Source organism: Haplochromis burtoni, unplaced genomic scaffold (genome assembly GCF_018398535.1).
Source record: "Haplochromis burtoni strain Fernald_Lab_line unplaced genomic scaffold, NCSU_Asbu1 Contig_77, whole genome shotgun sequence".
Taxonomy (NCBI): domain Eukaryota; kingdom Metazoa; phylum Chordata; class Actinopteri; order Cichliformes; family Cichlidae; genus Haplochromis; species Haplochromis burtoni.
In genome coordinates this window covers 1,161,985-1,180,882 of record NW_024582438.1, presented here as the reverse complement: position 1 = coordinate 1,180,882, position 18,898 = coordinate 1,161,985, and the positions used below count along the sequence as shown (strand labels likewise).

Sequence of the window (18,898 nt, the reverse complement as noted above, 5' to 3'; positions counted from 1 at the left end):
AGAAGAATCACTCCTCGTCTTAGAATAATGGTCAGATTTGAGTGAAAGTTGGACACAGTGATTACCTCAGGGGATTCATCCAAATTGTGTTAATCCAAGGTCGTGTTTGTTAATTAATGGGAAGTAACTTGTGACATGTGATGGATCTTTAGGTGGATGAACCACTGCATCAATGACATTCTGGTTGTTTATGTCGGTGTATTTTAATAATCAGGGTGTATTCCTCTTTCTGTGCTCATTAAACCCTGTTTTAATGAGCATCGTTACGGTCACTGGCTCTACTGTAGATTAAACAGCAGTGCATTTAAAATTAACCTTAAAGATTTTTATCAGAAACATTAATCTTTATGAAACTGCCATGGATCACTTCTCTGCAGGACGTACTTTACTTTCGACATTTTAGGTTTGCTAATAATACACAGTGGTTTATAGTGTTTATAGTGTGAAACGGTTAATTTTGGTGATCACTGTAGAAGTAATAATCATAGCAGTTCTTCAGACTAAAGAAAGCTGCAGAAGATTGTCAGCATACATAAAAGAATAAGACAAGCAGCTCAAAATAATGAAATGGTTTGTTACAGCCGTGACCATTGTTGTCCACATGCGCTTAACTTGATTTAGTTAAGCACATGTGGGCATGCTGTACAGTCCCTCATCTGTGACAATAGTGCCAGTCACTCTGCTTTCTGGTTGCACTCGCTGAGATTGGCAAGGATCCCAGTCCATTCCACCAATTAGTGGACCTACCTGGTTGATGTGCCCTTTAAGCCCAGTATATGACGTTAGAACCAGGATTAACAAAAGATGTGAACGTGAGAAAGGTAGCAGTGTGTGACGCTGCTCTCCCATATGGAACAAAATGGTAGTCAGCTTTTCAGTTTCAGGGTTGTTTCTCTGTGTTCTGAACTCTTATGTCTCTAAAGACATTTTTAAATACTGTGTGATTTTATTTATGTATTTTTTTTTTATTTTTTTTTTGTGAGCCAGCCAAAGTAATGCTTTCTTGCTTGAATAGTTTGGATAACACCTAAGATTTGCACTGAGTCTGCTAAGATTTAAATGTGCTGTATAACTGCAGACCATTTCACTTGTTTTGTTTGACATTTTCTTCATTGCTTGTTTAGCGTCAGCCCCAGAACATGGTGATTGTCATGCTGCCAGGTAATAATGGTAACGTCAACATCATCTTGTGCTTCAAAAGACTGCTTCCCAGTTTATGGCACAACAAGGAAGTTGTGCTTGGTTTCACTCACCTATACATACTCGAATGTGTTGCAGGGTAGTACTTAGAGATGGAACAAAATATTGATATGGCAATACATTCTGACTTCCTCTTTCAGTATGGCTGTACACTGAATAGATATTTTGCAGCCACTTGTCTTAGAGCTGCTGCTTTATGGCGCCCTGCATCACTCATGCATGTCAGGTAAGTGAAGCTATACTAAATGAAAGGTATCCACCTTGTTGTTGTGAAGAGGAAACTCTTATCAAACTATTATCAAAATGGAATAATAATGATGCACGAATGTAATGCATATAAAATGCAGTGCTTGTTGGCTTTTCTAGGCCTATTTTTCCTTAGTCACTTTACAGATATGGTGAGGTATCACTGATAATTGCCTTGCAGTGTATTAAGTGTGATAGAATCACTATCATCATAACAAAATTATCATGGGAACCTTAATAGCTTGGAAAATCCTGATTTAGCTTTATAGCCGATAAAAGTGGATACATTTCTGTGGAAACCAGCTTATGTGTGTTTACAGTCATTACTAGAACTACTGCTTTCGCTCAGGATGCTAAATGAGACCACAGAGAACATAAATGCACACCTTTGATGTACTAAAATACATATTAATAGATGTTGAAATAACACCAACGTGTTGGGTACTTAAAGAATTTCTATTTTTATCTTTATTGAGCCATTAATTCCACGTGGACATGGTTTTAGTGACGCAAGTTGAAACCTCAAATGAGCACACTTCGTCATCCAGCAGTGCTGCTTAGCAACCAGGTAACGCTTCAGAAAGCAAGACGTGCTGAGAAAGCAAGGATCAAGTCGAAGTCTTGAAATAGTAGTACTGTGCCAGCTGAGGGATCTGTCCTCAGAACAACTGATTAACTGAAATACTTTAAAACTAAAACTTTGACATACCGTTTATTTATCAGTGGTCAGTACAAAAGGGAATAGTAAAGTTTTAAATTTTTAGATGTTTTAATCGGCTTAAACTCTTCGTTTATAGAAATCAACCTCTTAGTTTACTCCGCGTCTGATTGGTGAGTATTTGCTCGTTGTTTGTTGAACTTGAGGATGACTGAGAAAAGGAGAATGCCAAAATGTGATAGAGATTTTTGTACGTTGTGCTTTAAACCTTGAATATTAATTTTGTTAATATTTAATAGCCAGTGTGGCACATTTACATACCAAATGAAAATTCTACCCACATTTGGCATTTACCAGGTGTTGATTTTGGACCTTGTTCTCATCTGGACAAAGTAAATGTTCTCAACCCTGTGTTTTTCCTGTGAGGGCGGTAACATCTGCTTCACTTCTAGAAACTGCAGATTATCATACTCCATTTTTAGCTTCGCTGCACAAAAGCAAGATCAAAGAAACACAGAAAATGTCAACAGGAAAGTTGGACTAGCAGGACTTTATTTAAGATTAAATTGTTAGACAGCCTGTGTGGGTCTTCCTTAGGTTTCCTAAATATGCTGTGCAAGTATAATATTGGAGTATCAATGTAGATCATACATTGTTCCACATCAAACTACTAAAATATCTGCTGTGTCCCCTGGACCTGTGTGGTTTGTTTTCTTTAGTTTGTTTCTCTCAGTGGTGGAGAATAAAATGAAAGAACTTCCAGTTTACTTACTGCTTATGTTTCACTGGTAACACAAAGTTTTAATAAAGGAGTTCAATAAAGTATCCCAGGATCTTTTTCTCAAGTGATGCAAGATGGAGCTAGAGATTGGCCATCTGATTGGTGCTTCCTTTAACTCTGTGGAGACGAGAGAACAGAGCTAGAAGGTGATGTTTCTGCTTAACCAGCCAACCTACTCTCCACCACTTACCACTCGGAGGTCATGAACTCTGAGTAGTGGCTAAAAGAAGGGGCTGCAATATTCAGTTGTGCCATAGGGACACCAATGTAGGACACGGCATTGAAAGCAGCCAGCTGAGCTGGTTCAGGTATTTGACCCTTTTGCAGTTTCCTGCCACACCCAGCTCACAGGAGACCCAGTGGATGACCCAGAACTCACTGTAGAGATTAGATATCTTGTCTGGCCTGGGAGTGTTTTAAAATCCTCCAGGAGGAACTATAACGTGTTGTTTGGGGGGGGGGGGAGAGTCTTTAATACCCTATTTAGCCTGCTCCCTCCCCAAGCTGTCTTCAAACAAGCGAAAGAAAAAAAGTAAAGCGTACAGGATTGTAGTTAGTAAACTGTTATCATTATGGATGAAGTGATTTAACTCAACCCTTTTTTTACTTTAGTGCTTTAATGCTGAATCATTTGGAGTTTCCCATGAAATACTCAAAATTCTCCTGTAATGTGGCAGTAGTCTCTTGGGGAAAATTGGGCATGCAGAGTTTTAGCCACTAATAACCATTTGTAGTGCGTCATTAAAGCTTGCCTCATTAGCTCGTTTAATTATGGTTGGCTAACAGTTACTCTGGACAACAAGCATTTGACATCTGGTATTTCAAGCTACCTGTGGTTGTGCTACACCACCAGGGCCTTCAGTTCTCCTGAGTAAACTCTCCAGATTTCAGAGTTGCCTGTTTATTTGGTACGCCTGTTTAAAACTAATGTAGTACAGTCCAAAAATCATAGTGTCAGTGTAATAATATGCTGCTGCTGCACAGATGAGCAAATTAAACAGCAAAAATAATAATTATGTGTAAGTAGTAATAATTACTGGCTGGTGTCTTACAGCAGAGACGGCGTCATAGAGCATTGTTATTTTTGTCATGTGTACATTTAAAGGCGGGAGCTCGTTCAATTTCATTCTTTTGTCCGTGTGTGCTGAACACACCCCCCCCCCCCCCCCCCCCCCCACACACACACACACACACACACACACACACACTGATCTCCAATGGGTTTGTTCCTGGGAGGAGACCATTCATCTCCCAGGTGTGCGTGTACGCCAAGTGTCGGCACTCTATTCTGCAGCTTCTGCGATAGCTTCACAGTTAGCCTGCTGTGTAAAGAGTGATTCCAGAGATAGAAACCCCAACAATGCCTGGCAGCCCTCTGTGGCTTCATATTAGAAGAGTCTCTCCCTCTCAATTCCATCCCCCACATTGCCCCAGTGTAACAGATGGTAAACATAAGCCACCTACCTTACTTGCACACCGCTGTGTTGCACATTATTTGATAAATAACAAAGCTTTTTCACTTGTACTGCTGTCCCTCACTGTTCTTTTTTTTGTGGCATGCAACTAGTAAATTGGGCTGATTAGATGAAAATATCTGGCAGAAATTATTTTTGAAAAAAGAGGGGGTGTGTAATATTCAACTGTGATACATTCATATATTATACATCTATCTATTTATGCATATGGATGTTGCAAAAGCAAACTACAGCAACTCTGTGCGTGAATGTAAACACAGATTCATGTGCGTCACAATTACGTCGACTATTAAAATCTTTGACGACTAATTTAATAGTCGAAGCGTCGTTTGAAGCTTTGTAAGATCCCAAAAGACGCAGGAATAAGTAGTAGGATTTAAGAGTGTAATAACGGACTGAAACAGAAGATGGCAGCACTGCATGTAGAAGGATGCCAGCTGCCGTTAAACCCCGAAGAAGAAGAAGGAGCTGTGTCCGGTATCGTAGCTGTGTCCAAATTCAGGAACCGCATACTCCTGTGCCCGCATTTGTAGGCCGATTACTTTACAGCGACATGACAAATTCGAAGACTCCGACAAATGCGGCCGACAAACGCGCCCTTCATTTTCTCAGATTTGAAGGATGGGTCGCTTCGCGGCCCAACATATCCCAGAATTCATAGCGTGGCCCTGCTCAGTTTCCAACAACGGCGGCAGCTAGTTAGGTTTAATATTACTCTTATTATTCTTTCTGGGTCACAAAATAAACGTTTAACATATTTTCAGGCAAGAATGTAGCTGTGTAAACCTCAAATATCTGCTCAGTTTATCAAGACACCACATATTTTCAAAAGCGCTCCAACGTTTTCTGAGACGTCTGTTACCCACTAGCTCGATAGCGAGCCGGGGTTCAAGGCTCACTAGAGCCGGTGAGAACACCGGACTCCCGGCAAATCATTTTCAAACCCACCGCCGTCTTTCGCTACTCAGGTTAAACGTGATATATAATTCACTTAGATAACTTAAAAATGTTATTGTTTGGCTTTTTTCAGTATTTAATTTGTTCCTGAGTAAATCGGTTTGGCTGAGATTAAAGTTATAGTTTTTACACAGCTGAATAAACGTCAAGCAGACAACTGATTATCAGAAGTGTGAGATGCTCGGGTGGTGGTGAAATAAGCTGTACGTTTTACGTCCAATGGACGCATGATCTGATTAGTCGACTAATTGCAAAAATAATCTGTGACTAGTCGACTATCAAAATAATCGTTTGTGGCAGCCCTAGTCATAAGATGGAGAGAAAAGGAAGAATAGCTTCATGGCTAGGGATGGGTATTGATAAGATTTTCACGATTCCGATTCCATTTTCGATTCTCTTTAACGATTTGATTCTTTATCGATTCTTTAAAAAAAAAAAAAAAAAAAAGAGAACACTAAGGTCGATTAGCTTAGAACTTTGTTTTATATCTTCTCTTTGAACAAGATAGAAATTTAGGAGTAACATGGCCTTACAAACCCAGCAGTGAGATCTTAAGAGATCCACAGCCTATGGCTCTTCAATGGGGTGTCACAGGGTCCCCGGGCAAAGAAATTGTAAATGTAAAATAAATATTCTTCTGTAGCAATAACAAAGTATAACATAAATTATTCTGTAGCAATTACACAAGAATATTCAGTAATGTCCCTGCCTACAATTAAACACATTCACTTACCGAAAATCGGGGCATCTGCTGTGGCAAAAAGGTGCAAGCCTTTTACCACAAACTTAGTCACTGCTCGGTGACATTTGTCTATCCTGGCCTGAAAGGAGACGCTACCGGTAGACTGCAGCGAGAACTGCCAGCATCTGAGCCAGCCAGACTCTGTCTCTCTCATCATGGTCACCTAAATGCACAGCAATGGCAGGTTTTGTAATAAGGCAGATCGCGCTAACATAATATGCACTGTTAGTTGATTAGTTACCTGCCGCATTAACGGGAGAGGACGTGCAAACGTTACCGCTGCTGCTGGGTTGAGATTCACGAGTCCGGAGCGGAATTAAAAACACGACATTCATTTAAGGTTATCGCGTGTTTTGTGAGCAAATGCTTTTGCATATTCGTAGTGTTTCCTCCCTTAAATGAAATATCTACTTTGCAAGTATTGCAAGTTGACGCTCCGCAACGTGGTGACGTCATTCGGGTTTACTGGAATCGATAAGGGAATTGTTTGCAAAAATGGCAAACAATTCCAAGGAATTGAAACAGTGGGAACCGGTTCTCAACAAGAACCGGTTTTCGATACCCATCCTTATTCACGGCATTTTTCATGGTAGTGTAACTTTGGTTAACTGTGTTTACCTGTGTCCCTGTCTAAGGGGGGGTAAATAGAATACATAATATGATAAATATATCTATTTTACTCATAATGCAAATGCATATGGTACAGATTGATGAGTCTGCTTGGCTCTGAGTGATGTGAATCCTCACTTTTGTGATGTCTGCATTTATTTGTCATACATGGAGAGAAAACATAGTACACAAGCTATGCATGAACCCTTTAGTTGGACTTCAATCAAACTTCAAAGAAGAATGGACTGATGGTGTCTCTAAGTATAGGCTCCACTTCATGCTAGGGCTGTAGGTGCTGAGCTGCTTCACAAACCTTAAGTGTAAAATAGTGCATTCTCAGTTGGATTTTATTTGTTAAAAAAGTGTTTAACTATGTAACATTGCAACTTGTTTGAGTAAAAGAGGTAGAGGTTACTCTAAGTCACTGTACAGAAAATATTAACTGAGCAATGTGTTATTCTAATTAGAGAATCAAATTAGAGAAGAAGTTTAAAAATTTTGACTGCACGCTGACAGTAATGGTTCTTAGAAAATCATGGTGAAAGTTGCAGGTTAGCCTTTTATTAAAAAACAAAACACAAATTGTAGTCGGTGCATCTCCTATCATTTGAGAGCAGGCATTAATTTGGTACTGGTTCCAGACTGTTCAGTACTGGAGTATAAATAAGGGCCTTGACAAACTGTGCCGCAATTAGAATTAATGCAAAGTAAATTTATTCTAACATAGCTGATGTTCTTCTCCCAGTAATGAAGCTGCTGGTGTTGAGAGATCACATTTGATATTGCTTTGTGTTTACAGCCTGTGCTCTCAAGTCCAGGGCTGATGAGGCAGAATGTTCAAAATTGATTGCCACATTTATTAAATAATATGCATGCATTATCTGCCGTATACATGGGCATGAGCCAGTGGTGGGGAGAGTAACAGCAAGACCAATTGAATCAAACAGCAAATGTAGCAACAGATGTTATTGGTTTAAATCAGGTATTCATTAACGTATTAACATATTTTTATAGGGGATTTTCTTTAACTTTAGAGATCATGTGAATGACATGCAAATACATACATTTGGGGGTTTAAAAAAAAAAATTAGGCTTTGGCTAAGGGGTGTTTCTTAAAATATAACCAACCTATCAAGGCCAAGTTCAGTCCCTGCCTTCACTGCGGGATATCCATGGATGCAGATGGGAGCGAAGAGAGCCTCAGGCACTATCAGACCTGTTTACTTCAGGAGACCTGCACAGTAGCCACATAAGAGACAAAGATCACAACCGACTGTTTCGTGCCACCAAAAATGGACTGAGAGATTGAATGCTCCAGAGACAAAGGCAGCTACAGGGAACTCTTAATGAACTTTCTAATGGTTCATTGTTACAATCTTTAGTTTTATTTCCTTTAGATGGATCTTCTTGAGCAAAGACTTTTCCTTATTTTTATGACCAGGGGGGTCATATTAGCTCAAACTGAAAACAGAGAGAGAGTTTGAACAATAATTATTTTTGTCCCAAATATTTTGGTTTCATAACCACTGGAAGCCAAAATTTATTGATGCACTCTTTGATATATCACAATATGTGAGACCAGGTTTTACAACAGATTTATACTGTTTAAAAAAGATTTTGTGGTAACATCTTACAATAACAATGATGACTGGGACAATAAGCTTCCCTTATGTAATTGGGATGGAGTAGGTCATCCTATAAAAGAATATACTCCCCCTCCGCTAGGTTATGTAATAACTGAATATTGGACAGGGAAACTCCAAATCCCAGAAATCATTAGGGCAAGTTCATTCCATGGTAACTGTCCTCAGATGATCTGACAGTAATCATCTGTTTGAGTCAGCACAATAATCCATTGATAGTAACCGAGGAGCTTTTCTGTTCTCAGACCAACTGTGTACAGATCTTGCCTGTGCTGTAAAAAGTAAAGTATCCAGGGCCTGTGTTGGTGGTCTGTTTTGACTCAAGACAGGAATTTTTGGCCTTCTCGATTGTCCTTTGTGTATCACCAGCTATCAGTTTTGTTGCTTCCTTGCCCATCTTCTTTTCTCTGCCCTTTTGCCACACAACTGAATCTCATTTGCAATTTCATCTACATCAGAGCCAGCATTGGTCAAGAAAGGGAATAATTACTTTGAAGAAGTCTGAGTTTTAATGTACTTGGATGTTGAAGCTTTTCTTCATACCTTTGTCATCATAGATTATAGATTCTGGTTACCGGTTTGTGTTTGGTGGATATTGGGGAGTAGTCCCTCAAAGATTTCTGGTTTAACTCAACTGTGCGAACATGTTGTAGGAAAAAGAGCAGACAGAGGTGTGTGTGTGTGTGTGTGTGTGTGTGTGGTGTGCAGTGGCTCCACTCACGTGAGTTTGACGTCATTGTTTAGCAGTGCTTAACTTTCAGGAAAACATGTCAGCACGGATTCAAGGAATTGGGCAATTTGGTGGCAGCTCTTAACTGGAACTGGTCCTTATTTTCCAACCCTTACCGCTGGATATTATAGACATATAGTTGGGATCCATGTCCCTCCACTTATCAACCTAAGAGTTTATCTGGTAGTGTCATCAGTGATGATAGCTCATTGGATGGGGGGGTGATAGAAAATTCCCTTATTTTCTTTGAACTTATAAATGCTGTTGGCTGCACGCGTCAATGAAACGGTGAGTCTGTAATTTTTTCCTCAATATCAACAGAAATATTGTAATCGCAAATTTTTTTGAAATCACTTAGCTCTACCACTGATGATGGAATCATTAGTGTGCTGTAATTAATTGTAGTCGGGTATAGTTTTATTGAGCAGTTAAAAATGCTAAAGGAGCTAGCTATAAAACTGAGTGACAGCTAACAGGAAGCTACCATCCTAAGAAAATGGTTACAGGTAAGAGTACTGATAATGTGTAAATAGTATTAGTAAATCCAACTAGATCCATTTTAGTTCTGAATGTGTCAGGATTGATTGTGTTGATTTATCAACAAAATTAAATGGCCTGTTTTTAAAGCAGTTAAAACTCAGAATTACTGAGTTTTTCACCACTTTTTTTTTTGTTTTATATCACAGAAAGCCAGCTTAGTACTTAAAAGTAAGTGTATTATATTCCTTAGTTATTTTTTCCCCAAAAATAAATCTTTACAAGGCAGAAATTGACTAAATAGCTTCTCTGATAGAGATCAGCTAAAAAGGGAGCAGATCAGAAAACAGTAAGGCTTTTATCTGCTTTGTATGAATAGTTGGAACCGAACTGCAGGCGTTTACTGAACCCTGGATTAATGTACTCTGAAGGCAGTTTGCAGTTCAGCTATGGGTTATGTCAAAACACAAAAGCCAGTAGAGCTAGTCTCCCTGGAATAAACCTTGAATATCCAACTCGTAGTCAAACCATGAGCAGATCTGTCCACAGATCTTGTGAATGTTTCTGGGAGTTTGCTGGAGTGAATTATCTCATTACCATTAAGTAACTATCTGAGAGTGTTTGGGAAATACTGAACACTTAAAGACGAGAGACTGGAGCACTAGTCTGCATGAAGGAAAACCTTTTTGCCCTTTGTCTTCCCCAGAAATTGGATGTGGTCACACATAATCAGAGATACCATGATGCGGTAATGCAGTTACAAATTGTTGTCAGAATAATTTTCCACTTACTTTGTCCTTCAACAAGCAAATCAGCACATTTTTAATTTGTCTTTTTAGTCACTAAGAGGTGATAATGCATGTTAATAGTAAGACATGAAAGCGCCAGATGTCATTTTGATGTAAACTATTTCATCAATGAGTGGGCAAGATGAAGAGTGAGGCTCTGTGAGGTTATAATGCTCACTGTAAAATATAAAAAAAAAAATGTAAGAAGAAAGGAGCCACTATACTCTGACAGAAATGAGGGTCAGATAGTGGAATAGCTTTGAATCCCTCAGGGCCATCTGTGTGATGTACACAAGTGAGAAGAGAGAGGCTTTCTTTGATTCCTGACACAGTCTATCTCTTCTTATGTAAGTAATATAAATGGATTCTGAATCTGTCTCAAAATATGAGTTATTCCCATATTCAAGCATATTGTGTGTTGCCTGTGGCTTTTAAGTTGGCCTTTTGAGCCTTTTTTTTGCAAGGAAGTAGAATAAATAAAACTAGGACTGTGGATCAGGCTCTAAAGTTCAAAAACATTAACGTCTGCACAAATGTCAGTGAATGACAAGTCACTAGGGCATACCTGAATTTGTATAAAGTTTTGTAATGGTGTAATGGTGCCGATTACATGACAACTTTGACCTGCCGATGCTACCAGAGAAAGTCAGTGCCGTTATTTTCAGTGTCGGCTCTTTCTTGACAGAGCTGTATGTGAGAACCAACTGATAAAATAGTCAGTGCTATAGTAAAAGGTCTAGTGAGTGAGCGGGAGTTATGTCTTCTGTTTCCTAATGTCACTCCTATAGCCTAAACCAGAGGATTTCCACCTGTTACTAAGTATGTAAAATGAACTAGGGCTGTGCGATATGACCAAAATCTCATATCCCGATATAAGACTTAGATCGTCCAGATAATGATATAAATCACCAAAATTTAACATTTTCTGTGAATCTCGGGCAGCTCGACTTGCGTGAAATGTTTCCAGCTGGGCGTCGTGTACCTGGAGTCAAGTGTTTTAACCGATGCATGAAACGAAACATTTTTAGACACACGTTGTAAAGGCCGCCGTTTCTTTGTATTTATTACACTGCGTGCTGCGGGGAAAAGCCTGTTCTAACCTTTGAGTCTAAGGTTTATTTTTTAGCACCTGATGGCTCTTTTTTTGCTATTCATCAGTAAATATTCTGCATACTCTTTCACGTGATTCAGTTTATTTTGAAAAGTCTCAACAGGATCTTGAGCTTTATTGTGAAAGGTTTATGTGGAACATAAACAAGCGGACACGCGGTGGTTTTACCGTCTGTGTTGCTAACACAACATAAAAACAGGCGCTTGTCCGTCGTAGTGTGGTTATATTAAATATAAGAGAAAGAGAGAACTTTAAGAAATTAATATAACCACTACAGTGACCATCAAAATGATGAAAAAATATTGCTGTAAACAGCTTATTTTGCGACACCACGAAACAAACGTTAGCAGAAAATGAAACGACAGATGTTTTTATATCGTCATCCGATATCGAACAGCGCTAAAATGAACTATGCTTTGTTCTGGATCTAATTCTCCATAAATGGTCTGGAGTTCATTTGCAAAAATGTCTCAGAATTAACACGTTCCAGGTTTGAATATCTCTGACAAATTATCTGCCAGTTCATTCAGGAGTCATCGTGATATTTCACTAACAAAAGAAAAATAGCACAATAAAGTTGTGACTGTGACATTCTTAGTCTGGAAAAAATTTCTGAATATCTGTTGTTCATCTTCTGGTAACTAATAGCAGTCGTCCTAAAGTGTGAACCATGCGACTGACATACACAGATTAGGGCTGAAGCAGTATCCTACTTTCAAATCTTTGCGTTCCACTGTTACAACCCCCGCTTCTGATTTTAGTCACCACTTTGCTGCTCCAAATTCAAAAAAAGACAAGAAACTCTAGGCTTAGAAGATTTGAAGTCCAATAAGGGTCTAGGAAGCTTTATCTTAGTTTATCTTAGTAGAAAAAGACTGTCCTTACCTTTGTGGAAGCAGCAGTTTTCATCAGAGCAATGAGAAATCAATGCAGTAATATGTTTATGAAGATCTGTAAATGATTATTGGTGGTTATAAGAGATGGACATTTCATTGAGGGGAAAAACTACTCACTCTTGTTTCTAGAGTCTGTTTAGTGGAGGCTTTAATTTGTGTGCTGTCTGCTGTTGGCACTATATGGTGCTGTCGATATTCAAAATGTGGTGGTGAGGGGATTTGGAGGCTACTGAGCAACTGTGTCTTCTGTTATTTGTGGAAAAAGAGAAGAAGAGCAGGCTGTAAGATCTGCTTTCTTATTTTGAGTAGCACATTTGTTCACAGTTGCTCCTTCACACCCACACATTGCTTTGTTCCTATGATACAATTATATTTTACAGAGCATCTTTTTAGTTGCTAACCAGAGATTTGTCCGGAGTTCACACCTTTTCCACAATATCTTCCTCCGTGTGTTTAGCAGCTTTTCGTTTCTACGGCACATGTTCTGTCACAAAGCCTGCAAATGAACTGAGAGGGTTTTGTTTGTTTCTCATATTGCTAGTCCCAGACTATGGGAGATTTGGTTCATTCTTGACTTCTGGTAGACTAATCTGGTCTTTTTCCTGACACACACCTGTTGTGTATTAAATTCACATGCCTGTAAGTATTGTAAAAATATAATATCACAGTTTCATGAGCTCTTCTTGTGTTTGGGTCCATTGTTTCACTGTTAGGTGCCAAAATAATAAACTTGTATCTGTTTTCTTTATTTGTGCTTCCCAGCTTGATTAATAATTGATTATTTTTACATGACCCTTCCTTCGTCTTTACTTTTCATACTTCTCTTATCTTGGTGTCCTGCTGAGTAACTGAGATTACATGTGAACTGTTAAATATTATATTTAATTTTAGCTGTTACAAAGTACCTAATTTATTCAGTCTTGTTTCAACTTTTGAGATTTAAAGAGCAAGTATTTCCGCTTTAAGGTTTTTGGTTGTCACAAGAAGCCACTCATCAGGACATCATGCCTCCACTGCAGTTAATGGGATTCGGATCAAAGTCTCTTTAAAAATTCCTAAAATGTCACTTCCTACATCAAGGAGAATGACGGCAGAGACGTTGTCATCAAAGGTGTCTTCAGTCATGAAAGGTGCTTTCAATAATGAAGAAGCAATTGGTCCATTGGCAGTTGCTAAGCAACTGCATCGGCATTACTCTTGTAAGTCAAGGAGCGCCCGTAGGGAGATCCAAAGGGAGAGACATGCAGGGACATTATTGCATGTGGGAGAAATGTGGGATTTACTAATGTATGCAGTGAAATGCGCTTCATTTACTGCTTTATTACAGATATTGATAGGGTCACGATAGTGGAGCAAATCAACAGTCGAGGGGCTTTAGAGCCATTGCTTAGGTTTTCCATCATTTACAGGGACATGATGCAAGGTCTGCTTTCTCTTTGTGGCTCAGTCGAGTCCACATGAAAGTGGAGCAAATGATTTGCCCGGTTACTTTTTCTGTGAGTGAGAAGTACACAACAGAAGTGGTCGTATTTCTGTACTGAATGAGAATAGGGCATAAGGGTAGAATAGCCTGAACAATATATTAACTAAACTATAATTTAACAACTTGTGGCTGTGCAGTAATCTAGTAATCATGTTACAGTAGCTGCACTGTAATTTGGCACACTGGGACCATCATCATACACCAACAGTTTAACTTTGCTACTTGGAAAGTAGAAAAGTTGTTTTGTTTTTTTTCAGGGGGGGTGTAAGTAATCTAATTGTGTATTTCCCCAGAAAATATAATTAAGCCTGAGGCAAATGTCTCACTGCAATTATTCTGAGTGGGCACCAGTTCCTTTAAGCATAAAAAGCAAATGTGTGAAAGCACTAATGGATTTTTGCATCAGACTTTACAACTGGCAAAAAGGAAAGATTTGAAAGAGAACTGAAGAAAAAATATTCCTCTGTTCTCGTGAAGTGTTGTGATTATCGGTGTGTGGAACGGCTGGAATTAAAGCCTGCATACTTCTTTTGCTTCAAGTTCCAGCCATTGTATGCAGGGTTTGGGGAGGCCCTTTTATCAGAAAGATTACCCCTCTCCATTGTGAAAATAGATTTACCTGCACTGATTACTTTCCATTCCCCGTTCTTTCTTTCTTGCGCCTCCTCCTGTTGATTGTTACAGAAAAAGGGGAAAGTCTTGTACTTCGCTCACTGTGTGGGGGACGAAATGGACAACAGAAGCCTGTAAACATGCTGTGTAACCTTTACTGACCTTTGCAATCCTATTCTGTGTGTGCATACCAATACAAGGGATTGCTGCCATGCCCTACTACACATATCTGACACAGGAATGCACTTAGACCAACACCTTAGCATATAACTGTTCTGGGTATGCCACACAAAACTAAATATCAGAATTATATGAATTGACAAAATACAAAGGAATACGAATTGCATGTAATGAATCAAGACAAGTTAAAGTGATTACATTTGCCGTGTTGCTTTTTTTTATTTTATTTCATTTTTGAGATGATGGAAAGGAAAGTAAAACTGAATAAAAAGTATTATTTTTAAGATGACAATTTGGGAAGCGGAACAAAAATTTCTCAAGGTAGAAATGTGGAAAAACTGATTCTTTAGTCACACACTGCAGCTACTGGTAAATTAAAGTTTTCTCCTTTGCCTAAAATATATATTAGATACATTTGTTGCTATTATGTGTCTGTCTAAGACACAAGTTGTTTACAAAACTACAAAGCTTCATAAATTAAAAGGTTGGTATGCTTCCTGATTTGTGTCATACAGTTGTTCTATATTTTATTGCTGAGGTGTGTTGAAGTGCTTTGGCATGTGTGAGTGTTAACAATGTGTTTGTGCGTTGTAAGTGGTTCTGTGCAGCTTAGCTTGCCAGTGTGACCTTGAAAAAACCAACTGTAGTAGTTTTATAACTCAGATTCTGCCTTGTCAGCTTAACTGTGATGATATACTTCCCAGTGGGTGGAAAGCTGAATACTTTGAGCTGTCTCCTGTTGGTACAAATTGTTTTCCTTTCCTGTGGACAAGGCTCTCTGTTAAAGATTCTGTCTTTGTAATTGCTCTCATCGGACTTCTCCAGAGAGCTGCCCTGTAGAGAAGCCATCAATTTTCGGACGGGCCGTTCCATCGTGTACATGTGTGCATATCTCTTTGCTTCCAGTTTAATCACTGTGGAGGTTACGTTATTGAGTCCGTGATGATGACTTTTGATTTGCCTACTGGTTGCCCATCGAGTCTGCAGCCACTTCTCATTAATGCTGATCAATAGGACTGCTGCAGTGTAACCTCCTGTCACAGTCCATAGCCAGCAAGGGCAAGAAATGAATTACATGTTTGTTTGTTTTTTGCCACTGGCATTTACATCCACTCTTGTGGACAGTAAGTGACGTCTGCAAGATAATTAACACATGTATGTGTGCAGAGGCGTCGTGGGGGAAGTGGTGACTTTAACTACCAAGGGTTAATTTCAGCTGAAGTGGAGTTGCAATGAAGAGTTTGATTGTGTTTGATTTTTTTGTTTTGTTATTTCTACACAATTAGCAATAACTAAACTGCCTGAATAAATTGAGACCAAAAAAAGCTTTCATTCCACTTTCACCTGTTACAAATTACAGATTGACCCCCACTTGACTCTCCTTTACACCATAGCTAATTTATTCTATCTAGGTGACTGCTAATGCGCACCGTGTCCAAAAAGAAACTAAAGAGAGGAGACTGTTAACATTAAAAAAAAAAGAAAAAAAAAGCACGTGTTAAACATTGAGCCACTGCCAGATGTAACAATATAGTTCTCAAAATGGACCAGCACAACTTAATACCATAATTTTATGTAATACTTAATCATCTAGTATCTGCAAGAATATCAGACCGACATATATGACATCTTTTGTGTTTTATGAGCTCAAAGGAACACTAACACGAAATCTCCATTTTATGTCCTATTTATAAAACGAATTCAATCCAGTGCTTTTTAAAATACTGTTATTCTGCCTACTCCCACCAAGAGCTGTAATTTTGCTGTTATAGCTTCATAAACATATATTTTTGGAGATTTAATTGAACTTTCACATTTATTAATTATAGGTCGATTGCCTTGACCTGTGGCCTGTGACTTGCTTTAGTGCCAAAAACATTGAAAACTGTATTGGGCTATAAAGCAGGTTAATATATTAACCTGTATCAATCCTGTATGCTTTACTCTGTGATGAAGCATACATGCAGTGACGATGTGATAAAGACTACAGTATATCCAGATATTAAGGTTGAATTCTAAGGACGCATCATAGGTTGTTCATATACCGTATATGAACAGTTCATTGGGGGCTGCCCTAATGAACCCTACAGATTACTACATACAGTGGTTGGCTTAATTAATTAAAATGTAAAAAAAAATAAAAATAAAACAAGGAGAAAGAAAGGGGGTTCACATAGACTGCTTATGTGCAGGGCCCAGAGTTCTGTGCTACGCCCCTGTGTGCGCGCGTGTGTGAGTCTATATGTGTGTCACTATTAGATGCTGTGATTCTCTAAGCAGCCACCTGCGTCTGTTGGGCTCTCAGCAGATACAGGGGGCAGCTGGCTCCTGCTTCCAGTCTGACTTAAGAGGAAGGTTTTATGGCTTGCCTGTATTTGTTACACCCGGATTACGTAATTGTGTTGCATAAGTCACATCCTCAAGGGAATTATTTGTAGATTGGTTGATGCCTATTCCTGCCCCATGTGATAGCGATGTCGTCTTCAGACAGAGGCGTAAAATGATGACGGGAGAACTCCACTGATGTTTATTATATAAATGGTCTAGGGAAAAACAAAATTAAATCCATCCTCTTTCATTCCTCTTTCAGTCCTACTTATTAAGTAGTAATTCATATTATTTTATCTCCTCTAACGACACCATCCATGTGTCTCCTTTTTTATATTCGTGTCAGGTGTGCACCATGGCATCTAAACCTCCTGCTCCTCTAATGAAGAAGCACAGTCAGACGGACTTGATAAGCCGTCTGAAGAGCCGGAAGATCCTTGGAGTCGGTGGCGAGGACGACGATGGCGAAGTGCACCGCTCAAAGGTCAGATTACATCATATAAACATATTCCAGCGAGTTTGACTCAATCTAAGCGCTAATGTACAGTCAAATGGCTTGTGCATTAGTGCAACAAGCAGCTTGGTTAGAAATGAGTGCATTTGTTAACTATCACCAGTTAAACTACTGGAAAAGCAAAATGACTTTCCACCACAAATGTGTTTACTAGCCCTGAGAAGAGCTATGGATTCTTTTTAAAAGCCACAGTGGGCTGCTAATTGGCTCATCACTCTCTTCGTGTCCCATTGTCTGCATTTGCTCTTTATGGATCAGTAAATCTAGATCACGTAATCCAACAAGCTCTGGCAGCTCCACTGAGATGTGGTCCCTTGAGAGACTTCCTGCCTCTTGCATCTCATATGTATTCTCTTTCTGCCTCCCATGCATTAGCACATCAGTATGGACGGTGCATACCAAAACACAACAGCACACAATCAGATATATGTTAGGAGACAGAGTATCATATTTGAATATCAAGTTCCACAGTTGCACACTGACAATAATTTATTCCATTTCACTGAGCTCAGATTTCAAGATTTCAGATTATTATTATACATTTTTGTCATTATCAGACCTCATTACAGTGAGCATAGGCATAGCAGATTGTTCCTCACTGAAATATTCATTAACATGCAAGTGTGAAAAAGGGACAGAACAGAAGGGAGCAGGCATACGGTGGTGGCTGATAGTTCGTGATGTGATGTCAGCCCCCTTTTTCTCAGCTCTCCTGAGTGTTTGTTTTCTCTCTCAATGTTTTAGCACGGAGCCTAACCCTGACATCTGCCACTCAGAAACCTTTCCAGGACGGTATGATAAAGACAGAAACGAATGTGGCAGTTGCTCCTCTCTCTTGAGTCTTGGGGTTGCATATTCACTGTAATGGCTGAACCAACAACAGGGTATACAAACCACAGTAAAACAACAGTTTGGTTAATGGGATCTACTGTACGTGCTGTTTTGAAAAAATGTGTTTCCCTGTTTAACTTCGACATTGAACTAAATTAGAATTTAATTGTTACTGTGACAGTATAATTGTTCACTTATTCTACTCCATTGTGCTTACTCTTGTTGTTCCATTTATCCTTGCCATACATAGTTGTTTTTTTTTTTTGTTTTTTTTTTTAATAGAGGAAACAGTTGACTCCATCCCGGTGGTTTCAGTAAACAATGGAAGGAAGTGCTCCTGCACTCTGTTCACTGTGCCTTCCTGCTTCTTCTACTACTTAGAGATAAGAATACTCTTCCTCTTTAAGGGACAGAAAGACAGTAGTGCATTACTGCAATGCTTTATCTAGGTGCTACTGTGCAAAAAGATAATGCCTCACCTGGCTGCACCATTACCATTACAGCTTGTTTAATTCAGTGATCCTGTATTTAAGTGGTAATGGGATGTTGCAACTGACAGATACTGATATTTCAGAGCACTGCTACTCTAGTTGGTATTAGCTGAATATTTTTCATCCTCTATGGCTGAAAAGCTGCT

The 18,898-nt window shown here is 39.1% G+C and overlaps 1 protein-coding gene across 1 annotated transcript in view; it reads left to right on the top strand.

The window, feature by feature from the left end:
- Positions 1-18,898, top strand: part of tp53i11b (tumor protein p53 inducible protein 11b) — a 39,986-nt gene that overhangs the window by 11,524 nt on the left and 9,564 nt on the right. Inside the window, exon 2 of the mRNA XM_005929109.3 lies at positions 17,263-17,400. Coding sequence (XP_005929171.1) covers positions 17,272-17,400 — 129 coding nt within the window. The 5' untranslated portion in view covers positions 17,263-17,271. The remainder of the gene's footprint in view (positions 1-17,262; positions 17,401-18,898) is intronic.